Source organism: Sorex araneus, chromosome 1, assembly GCF_027595985.1.
Source record: "Sorex araneus isolate mSorAra2 chromosome 1, mSorAra2.pri, whole genome shotgun sequence".
NCBI lineage: Eukaryota > Metazoa > Chordata > Mammalia > Eulipotyphla > Soricidae > Sorex > Sorex araneus.
In genome coordinates this window covers 405,203,436-405,224,081 of record NC_073302.1, presented here as the reverse complement: position 1 = coordinate 405,224,081, position 20,646 = coordinate 405,203,436, and the positions used below count along the sequence as shown (strand labels likewise).

At 48.7% G+C, this 20,646-nt stretch overlaps 1 protein-coding gene across 1 annotated transcript in view; it reads right to left on the bottom strand.

Annotated features, from left to right (window-relative positions):
• CDHR3 (cadherin related family member 3) overlaps positions 1-20,646 on the bottom strand; it is a 70,743-nt gene that overhangs the window by 18,194 nt on the left and 31,903 nt on the right. The window contains exons 5-10 of the mRNA XM_055121328.1: positions 20,298-20,392; positions 19,526-19,630; positions 13,626-13,774; positions 9,241-9,430; positions 2,920-3,091; positions 1,242-1,344 (exon numbers count right to left, since the gene is read on the bottom strand). Of these exons, the coding sequence (XP_054977303.1) occupies positions 1,242-1,344; positions 2,920-3,091; positions 9,241-9,430; positions 13,626-13,774; positions 19,526-19,630; positions 20,298-20,392 (814 nt within the window). The remainder of the gene's footprint in view (positions 1-1,241; positions 1,345-2,919; positions 3,092-9,240; positions 9,431-13,625; positions 13,775-19,525; positions 19,631-20,297; positions 20,393-20,646) is intronic.

Sequence of the window (20,646 nt, the reverse complement as noted above, 5' to 3'; positions counted from 1 at the left end):
TAGCACTTGGCAGTGGTGAAGGTATCAAGGCAGAAAAATGCGCTCTTCAATCCAGAGAACTGCAGGCTAGTTGAGAAAAGAGGAATTTAGAGGTGAGAGATGGGAGTTAAAGCTATAGACTTAGAAAGTACCCAACGACGAAGGTTCTTGTGTGTTAAGTCAGAGTTGGAACTTGAGACTGGAAAGATAGTATACGGGTTAAGGAGCCTGCCTTGCTGTGGCCAACCCTGATTCAATCCCTGATACCACTAATGGTCTGTGACATCATTAACCATCACTCCATGTTGGGGTCTCAGCAGCCAGCCTGAGACTTTGACCTAACCCCCTGCCCTTGAAAGCGAGAGCCGGCTCTGTTTCCGGGGCTTGCTCCAGCATTCCACACATGTAGGCACTCTGGTTGAGGAGACAATGGGATGAGGGGCGTGACAGTTAACATTTGCCTGAGCTGACTAACCCGGCCCTGAGAGTGGGGAATACAAATCATTAACTAGCATCTGTACTGAGCTCGATGAGATAAACGTGATACACGTATGGAATGCCCCCAGACTGTATGTATATAAAAAAAAACCCTGTATAAGAGTCAATAAACAGATTGCTGATTGACCACCAGCTTTCCCCACTCCGCGTGGCTTGGTGGCAGGAGCCCTCGGTGTGCAGAGGGCCAGGGCAGAGGCTTCTCTCCTTCCCACTCCCTCTCCCACAGGGAGTAAGTCCGGCGACTTCGGGGGATCATACTCCAGTGTGCCGGGGTCGACTGGGCAGGACCCCGACAACTCCTGAACACAGAGCCACAGATAGTCTCTGATCATTTTTGGGTGTGGCCCCCAAACAAAACAAATGCACTGGATCACTCTGACAGTCCAGGATTTGGGGAAGTGAAAATGACACTGACAAGTCCGGAAAGAGGGAAAGATAGAGGATGCATTGGAAAGGGGCAGAGATACCCTTCAACAACTTGGTTAACAGTTCAGTAAAGGCCCTCGTTAGAGTTGTCCAAGTTGGGGGAGGGCAGGAGGTGGCTGATCCTAGAAACTTAAGGGAGGGACCCAGAAGAAAGGACTTGGAGGTGGATTCAGTTTGTTTGGTGCAGGACAGAAGGAGGCTCGGCTACCTCCCAAGTGTTGGAGTGTTTTGAAATCTGCTTGTGAACACAAATACCTCATACAGTACCTTGCAGCAGACTTCTAGCCCAGTCAGCGGCTGCTGCTCAAGGAACATGGAATAAATAAACTGATACTTACTTTTGTAGTAAGGAGGGGCAATGTCTTGCACCTGGACTATCACTGTGTATTGATTGCCGGCTGCGAGGTTACTTGCATTTTCATAATCAAGATTGCCGGTCAACTAGATTAAAACAGAGATATTGGATGGCACAAAATAAATAATTCTTCTTTATTAAGTAGACAAGACATTGTCATAGTTGATGCGTAAATGGACAAAATCTTTCCAGAAAGCACTTCCGTTTATACAGGAAGAGGTTTGAAAAGTGATATCTTGGGGCTGGAGAGATGGTACAGCAGGTATGGTGCTGGCCTTGCAGACTGCCAATCTGGTTCAACCCTGGCATTCCATATGGTCCCTCAGCACTGCCAGCAGTAATTCCTGAGTACAGAGCCAGGAGTAGGCCCTGAATACAGCTGGGTTTGGCCCCGAAAGCAAAACAAAACAAAATAAATCACACACACACACACAAACCCACATAAAACAACCACACACAACCACACACACAAGTGATATCCTGGACCAAAGACATAGTATAGAGGTTAGAGCTGTATGCCATGCGTGTGGTGCACCCAAGTTCCATCAGAGCCAGTTAGAACCTTGGAGGCCCCCAGTACCACCACATCCACAGGTCCTAGCTGGAATCCCCATGAGTGGCTCTGCGTCTTCAGAGTAACACTCTACAGAGTAGAGCCCTCACTCCCTAAAAAAAGTGATGATCATACTTGTGCTCATTGTCAATGGTCTTATTTGAAAGAATTTATGAGGAGAGGGAATCTAGTAAATGTCCTAGTATCTAAAGATGTTCACTAAGCATTAGTATCTTCAGGTCAGTTTCGGAGAGGCATGGGTTAGAAGCTTATAGGCAGGGATCATTTAAACTACTTATCTATATGCCCATGGATAGGATTTTCATGAGGCATTCTTAGCGTCCTAAGAATAATTATCATTCATACATTAGAGTGGCAATACTCTTTTGTGTTTTCTATAGTGATTGCGTATTCATTTCCCAAACAAAAAGAGAAAATAATTTTCTTGATGACGCTCAATACAATTGGTCAGTCCTTGGGAGAGAGAAGGCTTGGGGTGGACATGAGAAGCCAAGGATACCAGCTAGGCCAGTGGCTCTCCTGAGGCTGACACTCTTCCTTCCAAGGAGACCATCTACCTGGCTCAGCCTTCCTGGCTCTCTCCTTCTTTCCTTGACTCTAGCAGGAACCCTGAAGGTAGCTCTTTGAGAACCACCTTTTCTGCCCTTCCTTCCTGCAAATTCACTTTTGCGCTGTAGAGCAGCAGTGGAACAAAGCTACTGACCCGCCCTCGTTGTCTCCTTCTCTGGGTCACGAGTGGTTCTTTAGCAAAGACTCTAGTGGTCCCAGGCCATGTGGAGTCCTCCTTCTCTCCTCCAGGGGCCAGGAACAAGCCGGTCTGGAGCTCGGAAGGTTCATTTCAAAACAAATAGCCAGTAGCCGGACTAGCAAGAATCCCAAGCACCCTGGGCACAAGTATGCAGAACAGGATTCCGGGAACGAGGGTCAAATAAAGCGCCCACAGAGTGACTGTTAAGTTAGTCAGTCACATGCTCCAGGAGAGGGAGTTGCCTCAGAAATGTCTCTCTGCGGGGCAGCAAAAAAGCACAAAGCATGTTCTACCAGCTTCCCCGGTGCCCTCTCAGTGACGCAATGACCATTAACTGACCACAATTTTCCCAGAGTCAGCTGGATCCTGTGAAAATCGGCCGCTGCTCCCCACTCCAGATGGCACGGTGAAGTTGAATTGGTTGTAGGGCACCTCACAGTCCTCATCAAAGCAGAACTTGTGCAGGTCCAGAAGCAGTGTCCCCTGGGCTGCGTTCTCGGGCACCAGCATGCTGGGGGAAGACAGGGTTCAAGACTCTGCCCAGCAAATGGTGACTGCATGTTCCTTCTGACATAGGCTCAAGGCGAGACACCTCTGCTCTAATTTCAATTCAAAGTCAGTCCAAGGTTATTGCACACACTGACACACTGCCCTCCCCCCCCCCCCCAACACACAAAAGCTGGTGCTCCTGCTCGGCCCTGACCTCCTTTTAGACTATTCTTAACTCAGCAGCCTGGGGTACCCTGTTAAAAAAAAAATCAGATTCTGCCACTCCTCTCTCCTCCCAAAGGGCTCCTTGATTCATTCAAAGTCCTGGCTTTGATCCAGGGAACCATTCCTGCTGGGAGCCTTCTTACCTTGCCTGCCTCAACTCATCTACCCACTCTTGTTCTCTCTCTCCCTGGTCCTGCCCCTCTTGGTACACTTGAACCCCCTCCCCAACTGCACCAGGCTATCCCCACAAATGCCCATATCACTGATGCTTTTGTTTCCTATAATCCCTGATCAAGCCTTTCCCAGACTGGGTGATAGTAAAAGAGGAAGCCTCAGTTTCCCCTTGCCTTCCCATTTTTGACTGCCCCCATCTTACATTTTTAACATTCCCACAAATTCCTGGGCTAAATGGGAAGGCAACAATTCCCCAAGATCATAGATTCTGCCCCAAACCTTAGACTCATCAAGACTAAGAGACAATAGGTAACCCATATGGGCCCTGGCTAAATTGATAACCTAAAAAGGCACAAAGCCAAATAGAACACCTGTCTGATCCCCACATTCTCTGTAAAATTTGGCAACCCAATGACATAGTTTTCCAATTAAAAACCCACAAAAGGAGCCATACTTAAGTTAGACCTAAATTAATTTCCTCCCCAATTGGGGGAGTTTTATTCTCTTCTATTTTCCAATAAACTTTTTTGTTTCTAACTCTTGAGTCTAAGCATATTTATTACTCAATATTTTCACTCTTGAAAATGTTGAAGAACCCAGGAACCACAGAAGAACAGAGACCAGCCACCACCACTCTTGCACTAATAGTGCCCAGACCCCGGGGTGCCAAGATAGATTGCAGGGGTGGGCTGAGGGAGGGGAAGTAAGTAGCCTCTGGGTCAATTGAGGGGAGTGCTTTCTATTTACCCCTTAAAGAAGGTAGATTTATGGGAGGGGGTGGGAGAGCTGAATGATTTTCTTTTTCTTTTTTTCTGAAAAAGGGGTGATAGGCCAAACAAGTCCAGAAACCTTAACTCTAACTCAGCATCATGTCCTCAATGAGGGCTGCCTGGCTGCTATGTTTGAAACACTAGTGATCATGCCCATTGCATCCTGGACTATTTCCGGCACCCTCCCTATTTTTAATTACTCTGGTATCTATTATAAACTATGTGTGGTTTACTAATTTATCCCTTCTTCCCAAACACAGCTCCACTCTCTACATTCCTCTGTGCAGGAGGGTACTCAGGTGAGGAAGAACCTCTATGGCCCTCCCATTCTCACCCTCAAGAAGAGCCTCTGGACATCTGAGCATCATTCACTCAATAGAAGTTTATTAGGATCCTAGCCAGGGGTCCCAACCTCAGGGTCTCGGTTAGCTAGGTCAACTAACCTAGGTTAGTGCTAGGCAAGTAATACAGTTCTGCAAAGCTGCCCCCGAGCTCAGAGGCCTCGGGGCAAGCCCATATTGGTGTGGGAGACTCAGTGTGGTCAACACCCCTAGACATCAACTCACCGAGGAGTTTTACCACACGTGTGTGTGGAAGCGGGGAGGGTGACGGGGACTGGACAGAGTTGGGTCACACCTGGTGGTGATCTGGAGCTACTCCTGTCTCTGCGCTCAGGGATCACTTCCGGGTGTGATCAGAGACCATATGTGGTGCCAGGGAATTGAACTTGGTGAGCAGGATGCCAGGCAAGCACCGTATACTTGTACTATCTCTCTGGCCCCCAGGGCTTGGTGTTTCTCCATATAAAATGGACATAAATCATGCCATTTGGATTTTATGACACCACAAACCAAAATGAAAGTTGGCTTAAACCCAGAAGCATTGATTATTCCTGACAACACTGAGGGCTATCCTTTAGTTCCTCTGGTTCTAGTTTGACTTGGTGGTTTTGTGGTTGCTGGAAGCTGGAAGCTGGGGGGAGGGGCTGTTGGGAAATCCAGGAGGTTCTCATGTCTAGTGTGAAGGGGATGGGTTGCTGCCTCGTGTTGCCCATTATCCTTCAGGTCTTGGTAGAGACTAGCCTGGGTTCTTCCAGAGTTGATCTCTGGAGCCTGCATAAGAGCTCAAGTTGCACCATACACACACACACACACACACACACACACACACACACGCACACACACACACTCACACACACTCACACACACTCTCTCACACACACATACATACACACATACCTCTCAGCTTCTGTTGGGCTACGTTTCTGAAGGTTGCCCTAACCAAAGCCATTCACAGTCAGGTCCGGATTTGAGGAGTAGAAAGGGTGTTCCCTCTTATGCACGACAAACCCACATTGCAAAGGGCCACATACAGTGCGGAGGAATTAGTGGTTGGGGTTTCATGGATCTTTGCTTCTGTGTTTTGGTTTGCTAGCTACCCCAACCATGTTGGTCTTGGGCAGATCCTCTTACAAAAATTGCTTGTGGCTACCCTGACAATGTGGCTGGAGGAGCTTCAGCCCTGGGAGCCCAGCTGAGCGCTGGCACCCGTTCTGATGTCCTTGGCTGTGTTTGCAGCGAGGCCACGTGGCAACATCTGGGTGTGGCAGATACTAAGGTGGGTTCATTCCTATGACAAGCGACTGTGACTCCAGCACTCTCCCATGGCCTAGCCAAACCTTCCAAGAACACATTCCCACTCATCCTTTTTTCTCATCTCTTCTTGACCAGAATTCTGATCCTCCCGATGCACCCTATCCAGCTCTCTCCCCTATTTAAGCATAGCCATTGCCCTTCATAAAAGTCCTTGCGCATTATTCCATGTGGGGACATTTTGCTCCTGGAGTGCCCAGATGTATGGCATTCAATTCTTTAATTCTCTGTACTTCCTCCTCCCTCTGTGACCAAATGGGGTTACATTTTTCAGTGAGGATGAGTTCTGATCTCTGCACTCATGGAGCAAAGCCTGACTGCTGGGGTGCTACCAGCCCCCTCAAAGTGACTGTGTGCAGCTTCCTGGAAAGGAGTCTTCTGGCAGGTGGAACTGTCTACGGTGCCTCACTGGCAAAGGTGACCTCTGTGTGTCAGCAGGCTTGGAAGCCAAGCATTTCTGATCCTGTATTGATTTCACAATGTCATACTTATATCACAAACATTTTACATGCTCTCTCTATATATCGTACCAATGAAAAGCATTACTTCTCATTCTTTCACCTTCCTTCCTCTCTTTCTCCCTTCCTCCCTATCTCTTCCTTCCTATCTTCCTCTCTTCCTCCCTTCCTCGACCTCTCCATGTCTGCCCTCCCTACCTTCCTATCTCCCTCCCTACCTCCCACCCTCCTCCCTCTCTTTCTTCTTTCCATTCTTCATTCTTTCCTTCCTTCTCTCTCTGAAGGACATTCCCAGCGGGTATGACCTGCTAAAATCAGCATCCTGGGAGGGAGAGAAAGGCAGTATGGAGGGTGGAACCCAGGGCCTTGTGCCCGCCAGGTGAGCAGTCATGCAAGCTGCATGCCTGACCCAGGTTTGAATTCTTGTCCCCATTTTAGAGGTTAAGACAAACTAGTTCAACACAGTGTTCTGTTGTCTAGGTGAGTCACTATAAATTCTACTTTAATTGCCATCAGTGAGGCTCCAGGCCCACTGGCAGTCTGGGAGTCTGAGCCTTGATGGCAACTCTGCAGAAGCTGGGAAGCTGTTGCATCCAGAGAATCTGGTCCTGAAGCCCGATATCTCTCACCCTCCAAAAGGGGTGGCTGGGCCTTGGGGGAGGGGGACGGGAAGGGGTGGCACCCAGGGCTTCCTGATGCCACTCTTTTTATTACTTCCTGACACTTGGTATCTTTCTCCAAAATGCTCAGAAGACCACTCCCCTCCTCCATCAGTCTATGCCTCAAAGACTAGCTGCCTTTACTTCCAGCCATTGAACCATAATACCCCTGCTCCCCAAACTTCTCCCGAAGGTAACTAGCCCAGCCTCCTTCTCAATCCAAGACCTTCCCGCCTCTGGCTCTCAAACAGCTTGCAAAGCATTTACAGCCAAGGTCCTGACAATTTACAGGGCTGTCTTGCTGCCTCGGATGCCTCCACTGGGAGCACGGGGCACATTCATCCTCAGCCTGGGAAAGGAAGACAGAGGGGCAGTTCCCACCTCAAGGGGAAGACCCCCGGGAGCTGCAGGCTCTCAGGATATGTAGCCAGTGCCTCCTCCCACAAAGTGCTGGAGCCAGAGCCCAGAGGAAGGACTAAATATCCCGAGCCCAATGCTGTCAGGGATGATTGCTGTGGTTGGCTCGGATCTGGGCTGGCAGGCAGAACGGAACAAAGATGCAAGCAGGGTCTGGGTTTCCCAGCCCTCACCTATGCAATCCAGGCTGGGCTTTGTGCAGCAAACTCTGCTGCATCTGCACTGGAAGCAAATAGTCCTTTGTAATGCTGCTCCTCAAGGCTTTCCCCGAGAAGGCAGCGAATTATTCTCCCTGGAAAAGCCCAGAGGAGGAACTTGAGCATTTTGTGGATTTACCTGCAGTACTAGATATAATTAGTCTGGTTATTGGCTTCCATACAGGCTGGTGCTCAGCATGTGACCTTCCTGGCGAACACAGATGCTGTCTGCAAGCTGTCACCCACACATTCGGGGACTTGGGACCCCAGGAAGTCATACAACGCCCCGCGCAGAAATGCATGGAGGGGAGGGAATGGACAGATAAAAAATCAGGATAGAACAACAGATAGAACAACAAACCAATGGGACACAGGGACAATTCTGCAAAGAAGACAAAGAAATGGGAACTTCTCCTGACGGTTCTGTCTTTGGTCTGTGACCTTTGCAAAGCCATCCAATGCCTTGGGTATATGTCCAAAGTCGCTGGAGCTTACAAAGGCAACTTGCAATACCAGCCTGGTAAACCCAACAGAGACTGCCCCTATGGTGGGATGGGGAGGTGGAAAACCTTCGGGTTCTTTTTAAAGCGAGACTTGTGCTAGCTCAAGCATGACCCCAGATCAGGTAGAGTCACCTCTCTGCCCCATCCCATCTCCTGAGGATCCACTATAGACACCCCCAAAACTGCTGACGAGCTCTTACAGAACCACCAAGATGGGTTGGGAATGACTCACCTGGTAGCATTTAGACTAAATCATAGAAAGACAGCACTGTTTAGAAAATCATATTTATTCCAAACCACCAGGGACTTATTTTTTTTTAAATAATGGGAATAGGTTATCAGACAGAGGTCAAGTCGATGAAATAACTTGCATCCCCCAGTATCTGCACTCCCTACCCACCCCCACCGCTTTCTGTTTACAAGCAATTAAGTTGTCTGAGGTGAACGAGATGCTTTGTTTTGTTTAAAGTAAATACTTGGTTTGATTTATTCATATTACTGGTGTTTCTCTGGGACCACCTAGTTACTAATCCTCGGTCTCTAGCATCTATTATAACTGCTAACTAACAGCCCCAGCTTGCCATTGGTGGCAATAAATAAAGAAAAGGTACAGTCCAGAGAGAGTCTAAGAAGTCCCTGTGGTACTTTTCACCACAGAGATGAACACATTGTAGAAGAGAGAGAAATTTAAAAAAATAGTATTGTTTCACTAAGCAAGACTAAGAGAGACAGTGAGGAGGAAAGAGAATAAAGGAGAAGGCTGGAGAGGCAGGACAAGGGGCAGGCACTGGCCCCACATGGGGCTGAGGCAGAGACCTGAGTTCCAATCGCAGCACTGACGCCTCACCCCAGAACAAAGCCAGGCATGGCCCCTGAGAACAGCCAGGTCTGGCCCCTAAACAAACAAATCTACAAATAGAAAATGAAAGAGATGCAAGGAGAAGGGCTGGGGCCATAAAATCCTATCTCCTCTCTTGGAAGTTCAGGTTTTCCAGGGAACCTGTTGCCCCAATAGTTCAGCATTTATCACTTCCTCTCTCAACTCCAGAGCAATCCAGTGATGTCAAAGGGACACAACAGAGATGGCAGGGTCAGCAGGTCTCAGGTTGCACCTACCTGAAAGAGTACTGGGAGCAGGCGGCAGGGTGGTCGTTGATGTCTTCCACGACAAAGCTGATCTGCATGCGGTTCTCCTGACCCCCGGAAGGCCGGTCCTTCACCAGCACTTCAAGAGAGATGGTGGGATTGTGTCTCAGTTCACCGGCGTCTCGGTCCAGCCTGCCTGCCACTTGGATGGTGCCGGTCACTAAGAAAGCAAAGGTGAAACCATGACTCTGGAAGAGAAATAAGAACTAAAGGTAGATAAGACTTGAGTGGATGGAGACGAGTGCCGGGGCTTGCACCTTGGCTTCCAGAGAGAAGACTCTGTGCAGAGGGCCACAAAATGCTCACGGAGCCCACAGATGGATGGGTGTGGTTCAGTGCTAGTACCTGCCCTGCCTACATCCCTGAGTACAATCCAGGGCTGTCACAGGGCCATAGGGATCCCCATCACCACAGTCAGAGTGTAAGGTCACAGGCACTGCCCCCAAGCCCATGCCATCACCATGACCAAAGTGTGTTACTCGGAAGCCCGCACCAACAGTGATCATTGCAGAGGAGGCAGGGCTGGGGAAGAGGGCATCTCAGTTCCAGTATTAGACGCTGGGCTGACTGTCTTACAATCAGTGTCAGTTCCAGTATTAGATATTGATTGGATTGGGGTGTCTGGGCTGATCTTTCTAGAAATTTTTTGTCCAGGTTGAGGGCTGGGCCCCTGGCAGCAGCCTGCATCCCAGTAGCCAGGGCTGGCCAACAGCTGACCCCTGTGTGGCACACCGGGTGCTAGAAGGGAGAGGAAGTGGGACTGAGGGCTATGACTATTGTGAGGTTCACACTGGCCAACTCACTCCCGGGGTCACCGGAGCAGCACTGATCCTAACCCTGGGGAAAGACTTGCCATTAACACTCTTTCTTGTGAGAGATCCAATAGCCTGGTGATACAGAGTCCTCCTGCCTACATTTTCTCTCTTGCTTGTTTTTGTTTTTTGCTACTTGCAGCAGAAAGTCTTTACTAAAGTCATTAGTTCAGGTTGCTGTTTATGCAGTCTGAGCATAAATAGCATCCTGAACCATGTATGTCCCTGCCCTATAACTGGGTGAAGATCTCAGCAAGAATGCACGAGGGGAGGAGTTTATTCAGAGGTGGAACACTAGGGCTGCTATTGCCTGTCCCTCCTTGCACAGATGTCCTTTGCACCAACCTACAGATGGGAGCCAATAATGAATTATCTTTCTACAATGGTCCAGCGCAGGCCTCCATGCAGCCACTAGATAAAGTCAGACCCCTTCAGGCATGTAATAGGCACCCTCCACAGGCTACGACAGAGGACAGGGAAAGAGGGCAGCTGAGGAGTTGGGCAGCTTTGGTTAATATCCTGCTTCGAAACCTATGAGTCAAAATACCTTGGACAAGTCACATAACCTGCTCAAGTCTTTCGATGGCCCTTCATTTCTTCATCTGTATAATGTGGATTATGGTAGTTTCATCGGGTGACTGTCCCAAGCTCATATTTGGAGTGATTGTTCCATAGTTCCCATACACCCTATACATAGTTCCTGGTCTTCTCTTAATAAAAGGTAGTTATGAGAGGGGGACAAAACTCTTTTCTTTGCACCGAGATATTAGATGGGAATATAACTTGCAGCCATCTAGCAGGTGGATCTAGATTGATGTTGTTCAATAGATTAATTGGTAGCCACATGTGGCTTGTTAGGGCTTGAAATGGGATTCATCCAAATCTTGTCCTGATCTAAATACAAAATACTGTATTTCACTGCACGATGGCAGCCACTTACTTCATCATCATTGCACCGTGTTTTCAGTCTAAAAATTGGTTTACAGCCTGTCATCATGTAATTGCTACATGATATAATTCCATTTGTCACACTGCTTGAAAGGTACATAGAACAGCAATGTATTCACCAGTGACACCTGGATGCTTGAGTATGAGAAGCCTCCAGCCCAGATTTCTCAGTGCACGCACACCGTTGATGTTGTCGATGTATTTCTAAAGCTAACTTATGTGGCTTGTTTAGAATGCTGCAAGAGTATTGGTATTGCCACTCAATCCAGTCGTAGGACAAGGGGAGCTGGAGGGTAGGTGAAACTGCCATGCATCTTTCTATGTTGGCTGGACTGGCAATTCACCTGCAGAAGATATACTGAAATAGCCAGTTCTGCCCTTTTTAGTTTCCAAGGTGACACTGTGACAAAATGATGCAACTTCTCATAAAAATAAGAGGCGACAGTCATTTCCAGTGGCCTAGTATCTATCTTGCAACCCCTGGATATCTGTGTAAAGAAAGCTTTAAAGGATCACTTGCATTGTCTCTCCAATAGTGGATGAGCAGTGAACACCAACTGATACCCGCTGGAAATAATAAGCACTCAGCCTTGGAGCTGTTATGCACATGCGTAATTAAAAGTTGGGACAGGAAACATTTGTCAAAAATCTTCAAAGACTCAATGCCTTTAAATGTGCTCTAACAGTGTTCTTCAAAATTTCTATAGCTGCGACCATCCATGGTCTGTGGATAAAGACCACAGCCTAGACAGATCTGGAGACGTGCCCTGTAGCAGGTCAATGAAGAAAATAAATATTACATGAGTGGTGCTGAGGGTGTCAATAAGGAACAGTGCAGAATCTTGGGACATAGAAGATTAAGTTTTGAAAGTCCATGCTTTGCAACACAGTAGTAATTTTTTTTGAAGTGCAATAATTTTGACTATAATGCACAAATCAATAGCAACTAATGTGTGTGTATTTTTTCAGACTGGAAAAAGTGTTCACTAAACTGTCATGAAAAAACAAGGTATATTGATTTGGACTATTCGATTTTAACATCTACTCATGGATATTTTGTGCACCCTAATCTCACACCAAAGACAGCTAATAATGAGTGATTTTTAAAGCAATATTGGCACAATTTTTGAAAAGCTTCACATAATGTTTGCACCCTACTTCATGCAAAAAAAAATTTGGATGAAATCTGTGAGTCTTCTGTGATGAGATAGGGTACACAAACACCTTGATGACAGTACAAGCACATATAAGTTCCTGATTAATAGCTTTCAAGTAAGTATTACATGCAAAATATTAATATTTGTTATATATTGAGATCAGTAAAATGCCTTATTAAAGTTAATTTCACCCATTTCATTTTATTTTAAAGAATGTAACTATGAGAGTCTTCAGTGTGTAGATCTGCTTCCACTCTGTTTCCACTGGACAGCACTGGTCTGGGTCATCTCTCTAGAACACTTTGAGATAACCTTAGGGCCAAGAAGTTGTCAGTTGTCTGTCCTTACAGATCCACTGACCACATAGATAAAGGATGAGACAGGCCATACAGGGTCCTGTTCAGTTTCCCAATACCCCTATAAGTTGCTTTTAACATGTCTGTTGAATGATGTTAAAACATGTTTTAATCCTGGTAACTTCAGATATTTTTTTCCTTTTTTTTTCTTTTTGGGTCACACCCGGCGATGCTCAGGGGTAACTCCTGGTTCTGCACTCAGGAATCACTGCTGACAGTGCCTGAGGGACCATATGGGATGCTGGGGATTGAACCCAGGTCAGTTGTGTGCAAGGCAAGTGCCCTACCTGCTGTACTATTGCTCCGGTTCCAACTTCAGCTATTCTAGGGCAGTGATTCTTAACCATTTCCCAACCACTGATCTCCTTCCAAACTTTTTTTCCTTTTTGTGATAGTACTCATTACCTTCTGTTGGTCTTATGTTGTGGCCCTCTTACTTATGTGATTGTTTCCTGTGGTCCCATTAGAATACCCTGGGGATCGATTTGGGACCTTATGGTCCCATTTGGGAAATGTTGCCCTAGGACATGTCCCAGATCCAAAGACAGAAACTTTGTAAAACCTTTGAAAGAGCTAAGTTAGTAGGATGCACAGAAAGATGTGTGTGTGTATGTGTGTGTGTGTGCGCATGCACACATGTGCAAGTGGGTGTGTGTGGGTGTATGTGCGTGTGTGAGTGTGTCTATGAGTATGGATGTGTGAGTGTGTGAATGTGTGTGAGTATGTGGGTATGTCTGTGTGTATGTGAGTACATGAGTGTATGTGTGTGTGGGTATGGATGTATGAGTATGTGCATGTGTGAGTATGTGTATACCTGGTGCATAGTGCATGTGAGTGCATGAGTATATGCATGTGTCTATGTGTGATTATGTGTGAGAGTATGTGTATGTATGAGTGCATGTGAGTATGTCTTTCTGTGGTGAGAGCATGAGTGTGCAGATGTGAGTATGTATGAATCTGTCTGTGAGTGTGGGTGTGTGTGCATGTAAGCATACGTGTGCATGAGCGTATGGATGCATGTGAGTGCATGTACATGAGTGTGTGTTTGTGCATGTGAGTGTGTTGGTGTTTGTATGACTTACATGGACTGATCCTGAAATAGCTGTTAACAGTTGTGATGCTGTAAAGGAGAAAGTGGGCAAAGCCTTTATCATCCGGGTCCTCTGCGGTGATATTGGCCACAATGGTTCCCACACTCAGCTCCTCGGGAATCCTATACACTCGCTTTAAGCTGGAACAGAAACACAGCAGCTGGAGTGAATTTTCAGGGCCATGGGAGCATGAAACCTAGGAGGTGGAGAGTTAGGTTAGTGCTAAACACGGTGCGGAGCTATTGGAGCTGCAGCTTCAGGAAGAGAGAGCGCTCTTCCCTGGAAGAGGGTGGGGGCAGTTGGCTTTTGTTTCTGAGGATCACATTCCTGTGGTGATAAGCTAGGGACTGTGCCAAAGTCTGTCTGCCTAGGTGGCATTTTGAAGATGAAGACTGACAGTCTGCCCAGCCCTCTTCCTTCTTCCCAATATGGTTCCCTCAAACACTTGGAGAAAAAAGTTATCATAACTGGATCTGTAAGTTCCTGACTCCTACCCCATGGATGCCACCAGTAGCCAAAGAAGTGACAAAACTTCTAGATTTTACTCTCCAGTGCCTTTGTTCACTTTTCCCCTTTTCCCCATCCCGTCTGAGGAGGCAGCATTAACATCCTCAACTTGCGGGCCCTCCGGAGCGGCAGGAACAAGGGGGTCAGCAGCTCTCTCACCAGACTCAGAACCCTGCAGAAGCAGAAGCCTAGTAGCAGGATCTTCCCCCAAGGCTGTTTACAACCTAATCCCAAGGAACCAATTCACCCATCTCCCTCAGACCACTGTAGTCTTTTGAAAAGTATTAAGTGTACAACATTGTTAACTTGAGTATCATTGAAAGCACCAAGGGAGGCTTATTGTTTTAAAATAGCTGCAAGACATCCTTTAGCTAAGGGAAAATGATTTCAGTGGGGTCAACAATCATCTCAAATTTAGCAGTTTCCTACTGGATTCCCATCAACAGAGCCCTGGATAAAGAATTTGTGGCAGGGCTTATGTGATGGAATACCTCTCTGCTGTTCAAAAGATGCAATTGAGGGTTCAGAGAGATAATACAGCAGCTAAGGCGTTTACCTTGCATGAGGCCAACCTGAGTCTGATCCCAGATACTGATCTACTTGAGCACTTCTTTTCTTTCTTTCTTTCTTTCTTTCTTTCTTTCTTTCTTTCTTTCTTTCTTTCTTTCTTTCTTTCTTTCTTTCTTTCTTTCTTTCTTTCTTTCTTTCTTTCTTTTTTTTTTGCTTTTTGGGTCACACCCGGTGATGCTCAGGGCTGACTCCTGGTTCTGCACTCAGGAATCACTCCTGGCGCTGCTCGGGGGACCATATGGGATGCTGGGAATCAAACCCGGGTCGGCCGCGTGCAAGGCAAACGCCCTCCCCGCTGTGTTATCTCTCCAGCCCCAACTTGAGCACTTTTAAGAGTGATCCCCGAGCCCAGAGAGCAAGGAGTAAGACCTGAGCACTGTTGGGTATGACCCAACCCCTACCTACCCCACCAAAATAAAAAGTGAAATTGTGTTCTTTTACATAATATGGATAGAGCTTGTAGTGATGTAAGGAAGTAAAAGATAACGGTCAGATGTTTTCACCCCTAGGTGGAATATGACTCAAGCAAATGAATTGGCAAAATCGAACAAAACTAACTCTAAGACTCAATGAAAACTATGGTAGCTACTGGAGAGAATGGGGACTGGGTAGGAGGGATGAGGAAAGGGATCTTTTGGTGGTGGAGTGGCACTGGGATGTTCTGGTGGAGAGGGTGAGTCTTACATACAAATAAGGGGATTATGCCATATCCCTGAAATTCTGCAATGTTGCAAACCAACTATATAAAAAAGAGGATAGTTTGGTTTGGGGCCACACCTGGTGGTACTCAGGACTTACTCCTGGCTCTGTGCTCAGGAGCATCTACTGGCAGGTCTTGTAGGACCCTGCAGTGCTGGAAATCAAACCCTGGCTGGCCACTCACAAGGCAAGTGTCTACCCACTGTACTATCTTCCCAGCCCAAGTGAAACGTTTTAATGACTAATGTTAGAGATTTCTTAAGTTGGGATTTTCCAACTTCTTTAAACAGAGTTGCTGTGTCCTGTCTGAGTGACTGATCCTTTGTAACCTGTCTCGTCACTCCTGAAGGGCAGGGAGGCCAGAGGACGGAGAGAGGAGAGGGAAAGGAAATGCAGCTGGAGCTGTAACCCTGGGACCATTAGGGCTCCCCCTCAACTCCTGGGTTGGCCCCTCAATTATGAGGTGACCTTCCACAGGTACAGCCCACTGCTGGGGGCACAGGGATCTTAGTCGTCCAACAGGCCCCCCTGGGCCCTGAGCTCTCCACACCCAGGGCCCCTCGGAGGCAGCCAGCTAAACTGCTCTCCCACAGACACCCCCCTCCCGTCTCAGGAGCTCTCTGTCACTACCCATAAGGGTCAGTTATGCAAATGTGCACGAAGCAAGGAAGGGAGGAATGCAGGAACAGGAAGGTGCCGTGGAAGTGATGTAGGCAGGCAGATAGGGAAGGCCCCTCCCCAGGCGATGGCAGTACATTTCCTGGGAAGTAATAGCCCTGATGTTGCGATAGCCATCATTGTAGAAAATGGGAACTAAGGCCTGATAAGACCCTCACCTGGCACCAACAACACCCAGAGAAGGCTGGACACACCCCACCCCCTGGCAGAAGCTCCAGTAGAAATAAAAGGCCAAGAAAGGAATTTCAAAGAAGACCATCACCACTCCCAACCCTCTTGTAACCCCCTTAGCAACGGATTTTGACTAGCAGAAGCCCCACTTGGGGGAAGGTTGGAGAAACTCTATGAAGGCCACCTTGAACACAGAAAGGGCACCCATGTGCTGCTTGTACCCACGTGGCCGAGCACATATGGCGCCCAAGCACGTGTTGCCCGAGCACACCTCCTCTTGAGATGTGTACTTTTGTGTTTTCGTGCCTAATGCTGGGATGTGTGTAGGGGCTTTCTCTGCCCTTGAAAAAGCCCAGGTTTTCTCTTGAACACATTCTCTCTCTCCCACTTTCTCTTCCTCCTTCCCTTCAAAACCACCAAATAAAATGTTTCACTTCACTGCTTGTTTACTCCTGAAATTCTTTTCTGCAAGGTGAGGCAAGAACCTAGTAACCCTGGGTCCCCGGTGGCAGAGGTAGATGGGGAGAAAGTGACGGTTTTTCTCCTCCCCGCTTCACATAAGCCACCCATGGGTCCCACCAATATCAGGAGAAGGGAGGAAGGGCAGACTGAACCTCTGCCCTCACCGAGAGCTCTCCCTTCCAGCAGGGTTACTTTTTCCAGTGGTTACTATGAGCAGGGCTGGAGCAATAGCACAGCTGATAGGATGTTTGCCTCGCATGCTTCGGACCTGGGTTCAATTCCTCCATCCCTCTTGGAGAGCCTGGCAAACTACCGAGAATATCCTGCCTGCACAGCAGAGCCTGGCAAGCTACCCATGGTGTATTTGATATGCCAAAAACAGCAACAAGTCTCACAATGGAGACATTACTGGTGCCCGCTCGAGCAACGGGATGACAGTGACAGTGATTGAATTTGGGGAGATCCAAGAACCCCAGGTATGCATAAAAACATTATTCAACATAAGTGTTCCCTTCAGACCAGAGTCATGATCTGTTTAAAGCATAGGGACCCTGTAGTGCCCCCAACAGAGTGAAGCTCTGACCCCCTCTTAGCTCCCCAAATCCTTCACCCCCTTATCACTGAGTAGAGCATCAAAACATCAGTGGAGGCAAGAGCAATGTCGACACAAGAGCAATGTGACAATGTGGGAGTGAATCCTGGGTGACTCATAAGATGGTTCTGTCTTATGAATGAGGATTCAGGAGGCTCAGAAAAGCGGGTCTGCACTGCCAGATACCAGACCGAATAGTCCCAGACGTCCATTTTTTAAAAAAGAGGAAAGAAATATCTGCCACCTTCCTCTGAAATGTAGAGCTCTACAGAAACAGCAAGTGCCAAGCTTGCCAGGATGTGAGCTGAGGGGAGTCATGTGTGTTTCACAGTCAAGTGTTCAGATTTCCTGACAGCGGGGGCCCTCAAGCACCTGGTGTGAGCCTGTAAAGCTTTCAAATGTTTGATACCACCTGAGATCAAAGGGAGAGACCGCCAGTAGTACTGCCCAAGGGGCAGGGAGGGATGGGTAGATTAGAACTGGCACACGGACAGAGGAGCCAGAGTGAGGCTGTGAAGGCGGGTGGACATCTGAGCACTTTGTCAGGAGTGATTGGATTCTGCTCCCAGTAACCAAAGGAAGAAAGTGGCCCTGCTGGCAACGAACGCTTCTGGTCCATGGACAGAGGCTCAGTCCAGCCTTGGACGGCCACCCCTTCCCTGCTCTCCGCCCCAATCCATGGCACACCCGTTTCCGCATCCCAGGCCATGGGCAGAAGTGTAGCCCAGAGGTATAAACATGCTTCCACGGCATGTTTCTGCATCCCTCCCCTCCTTGCTTCACCCCACATCTTTATCACTGACCCATTGTGGACAGCAGCCTGGTGCTCCGGAGAAGGGGGTGTCTGTGAGTGGATTAGCAGGCTGCTTCCATGGGACCTGGGTCCCAAGAGCCACTGGGCTGGGTGGTGGCCTGCTGGCCAGCTCCTCCTTTGGGGGTTATAATGAAGCGCCCGTGTTGTGTGGGCCAGCACTGGAGTCTGGATCTGGGCTCCAATGTCACAACTATTTATAGACTGCCTGGAGGAGCCCCGTCAGCAGAAACGCACTGCAGCAGCCTCGGAGCAGCAGGCCACGGGCTGTGAGTGCCGGGCCAGGCTGCACATGGGCACCCCACGAGGAACCGCTGACTCCACAGTGTGTCCAGAAGTGGTGTGGCAGGGACATGCTTTGCCAAATGGCACTGGGCTAGTCTGGGAATGTGGAGCTGGCTTTCCCATCTCCTAACTTGAGCGTGCCCTCGCCAGCATTCTGCCTGCTTCCTTTTGCTGGCAGGGGCTCCCGAGCTGAATCCAGCCCAGTCATCAGTGCACCCAGGCGGGTGACACTGCCCCTTTCCTTGGGGCTGACTCCTTCCCACTTCAGGAAGGGAGCCTGCAGAGTTTGGGAGCCAAGTGGTTTGCAGGGGACGGGATCCCAGTCCAGGATGCCATCATCCCCTCCTCAATTCTCCATCAGTCGCAGGCTAGGGCTTTTTGTGTGCCCTGTGTTGGTGGGGGCTACTGCATGCCTTGCATAGGTTTGCCATCACATTCACTTCATTCCTCACCTCTGTGGATGCGGGAGCTGCCAGGTATTTTCTGCATCCCCAGTGATGGGAAGAAACTTTAGCGTATACAACAGAGGGCAGCTGGGCAGCTTCTGAGGCCCCCCACCCCGAACCCTTCCCCTGCCCCCATCTCCTCAGTCCAAGGTTGATGCTTTAAGGGCACTCAGCGAGTCTGCGCTTATCCTCACCACAACTCACTTCTGAAACCACCTCCTTATGTCTTCACTGCCCCTGCACACAGCTGTGCCCAAACCACACACCTTGCCCACCTGAACCACAGTCTCATCATGCATGTGGGGTGGAGGCATGGGGCGCAGAGGTGAGTAAGGGGTGTCTGGAGGCCCAGATGAAAGACACAAAGGAGCGGTCGGAGTGATAGGACAGTGTACAGAGCACGTACCTAGCACACAGCTGACCTGGGTTCCACCCACGGCATCCCATGCACATTGCCTGAGCATTGCCAATAGCAATTTCTGAGTGCAGAGCCATGAGCAATTCCTGAGCACTGCTAGGTGTGGCCCAAAAACAGAGAGAGCGAGGGAAAGAGAGAGAGAAAGAGAGAGGAGACACAAAAAACCCTGGGCTTTTGAGCCCTCCTTGGTTTCCCATCTGCCACGAGCTTGTGTGGTGCGGCACATCCATCCGTCTGAGCAGCAACACCTACCTGGTAAAGCGGGGGCGTTCATCGTTGATATTGACAATGTTCACGTAGAGGTCCGTGGAAGCTCTGAGCCCGTGGCTGTCCCTCACTTCCACAGGGAGATGGTAACTGCCAGGGAAACATCGCCAGGGAGAGAGTCAAGCTCTGCTCCACTACAGGTGGGAGGAAGAAGGCAAGACCCCGGCCCCTTTCTGGCCAGCACCTCCCCGCCAGCCGAGGGCTCCCGAGTCAGACCCACTGCCTTCTTTCTCCATCTCTAAAGCTCTTGCCTGCATCCCGCACCCAGGGCCCCATCCCCTCACAGAGCGTGCCCACCCCGGCCACACTCACCTCCTGTGGGCCTCAGCAGACCCCACAGGGAACCACATGCACAGGAGGAAAACTCCCCGGGGTGAGGTAATGAGCCAGGTTCTCACACCCTGAGTCAGGAGCCAGGAAGCACACCTGGGTTGCCCCCTAGCCTGGGTGTGCCCCCGGCCTGGCTGCACCTCCCTTCTCAGGCCGTCTCCTGCTGCTTCTCCCCTGCCAGATGGGCATCTCCAAAGGCCTTGGGAACCTTCTTCCTCATCTCGGTTTGGATTTTCTGGGGGTAAAGTTTTAGGAATGGAGGACTACCTGAAACTCCAAACGTTATTCCTTCTGCCTCGGGGCAGCTCACTGCCCCCTGAACTTAATGGGGAGGTTCAGCACCCTCAAAATGGACCAAGGTCTGCTCTCTCAGGTTGCTCTTGACCTTCAGGTACAAAGCACTTCCCACAAGATTCGCAAAGACTACCTGTTGGGTCCCGCTTCAAAGTCAAATGTGGTTGTGGAGAAGAGGGTCCCATTCGCAGACATATTGAAGTTGTTTATGGGAGAAACCAGGAAATACTAAGGGGGAAAAAAAGCAAGCAATTAAGCACCTTTAATTCTCTGAGATGGCTTGGTTCAGTGGCTATTTGATATTCTTGACCCAGGCAACATTCTTGATGCACCAAAATGAGTTTCAAATGGGAAGAATCCACAGGATTCTGAATCAAGAAGTACTTAGATCTGTTGGTCTGAGTCCTTGCCCTTCACTGGACACACCCTGAAAAGCTGTTTTTTGAACCCTCCTTTAATGACCAACTTTCTGTCTAGGGAAC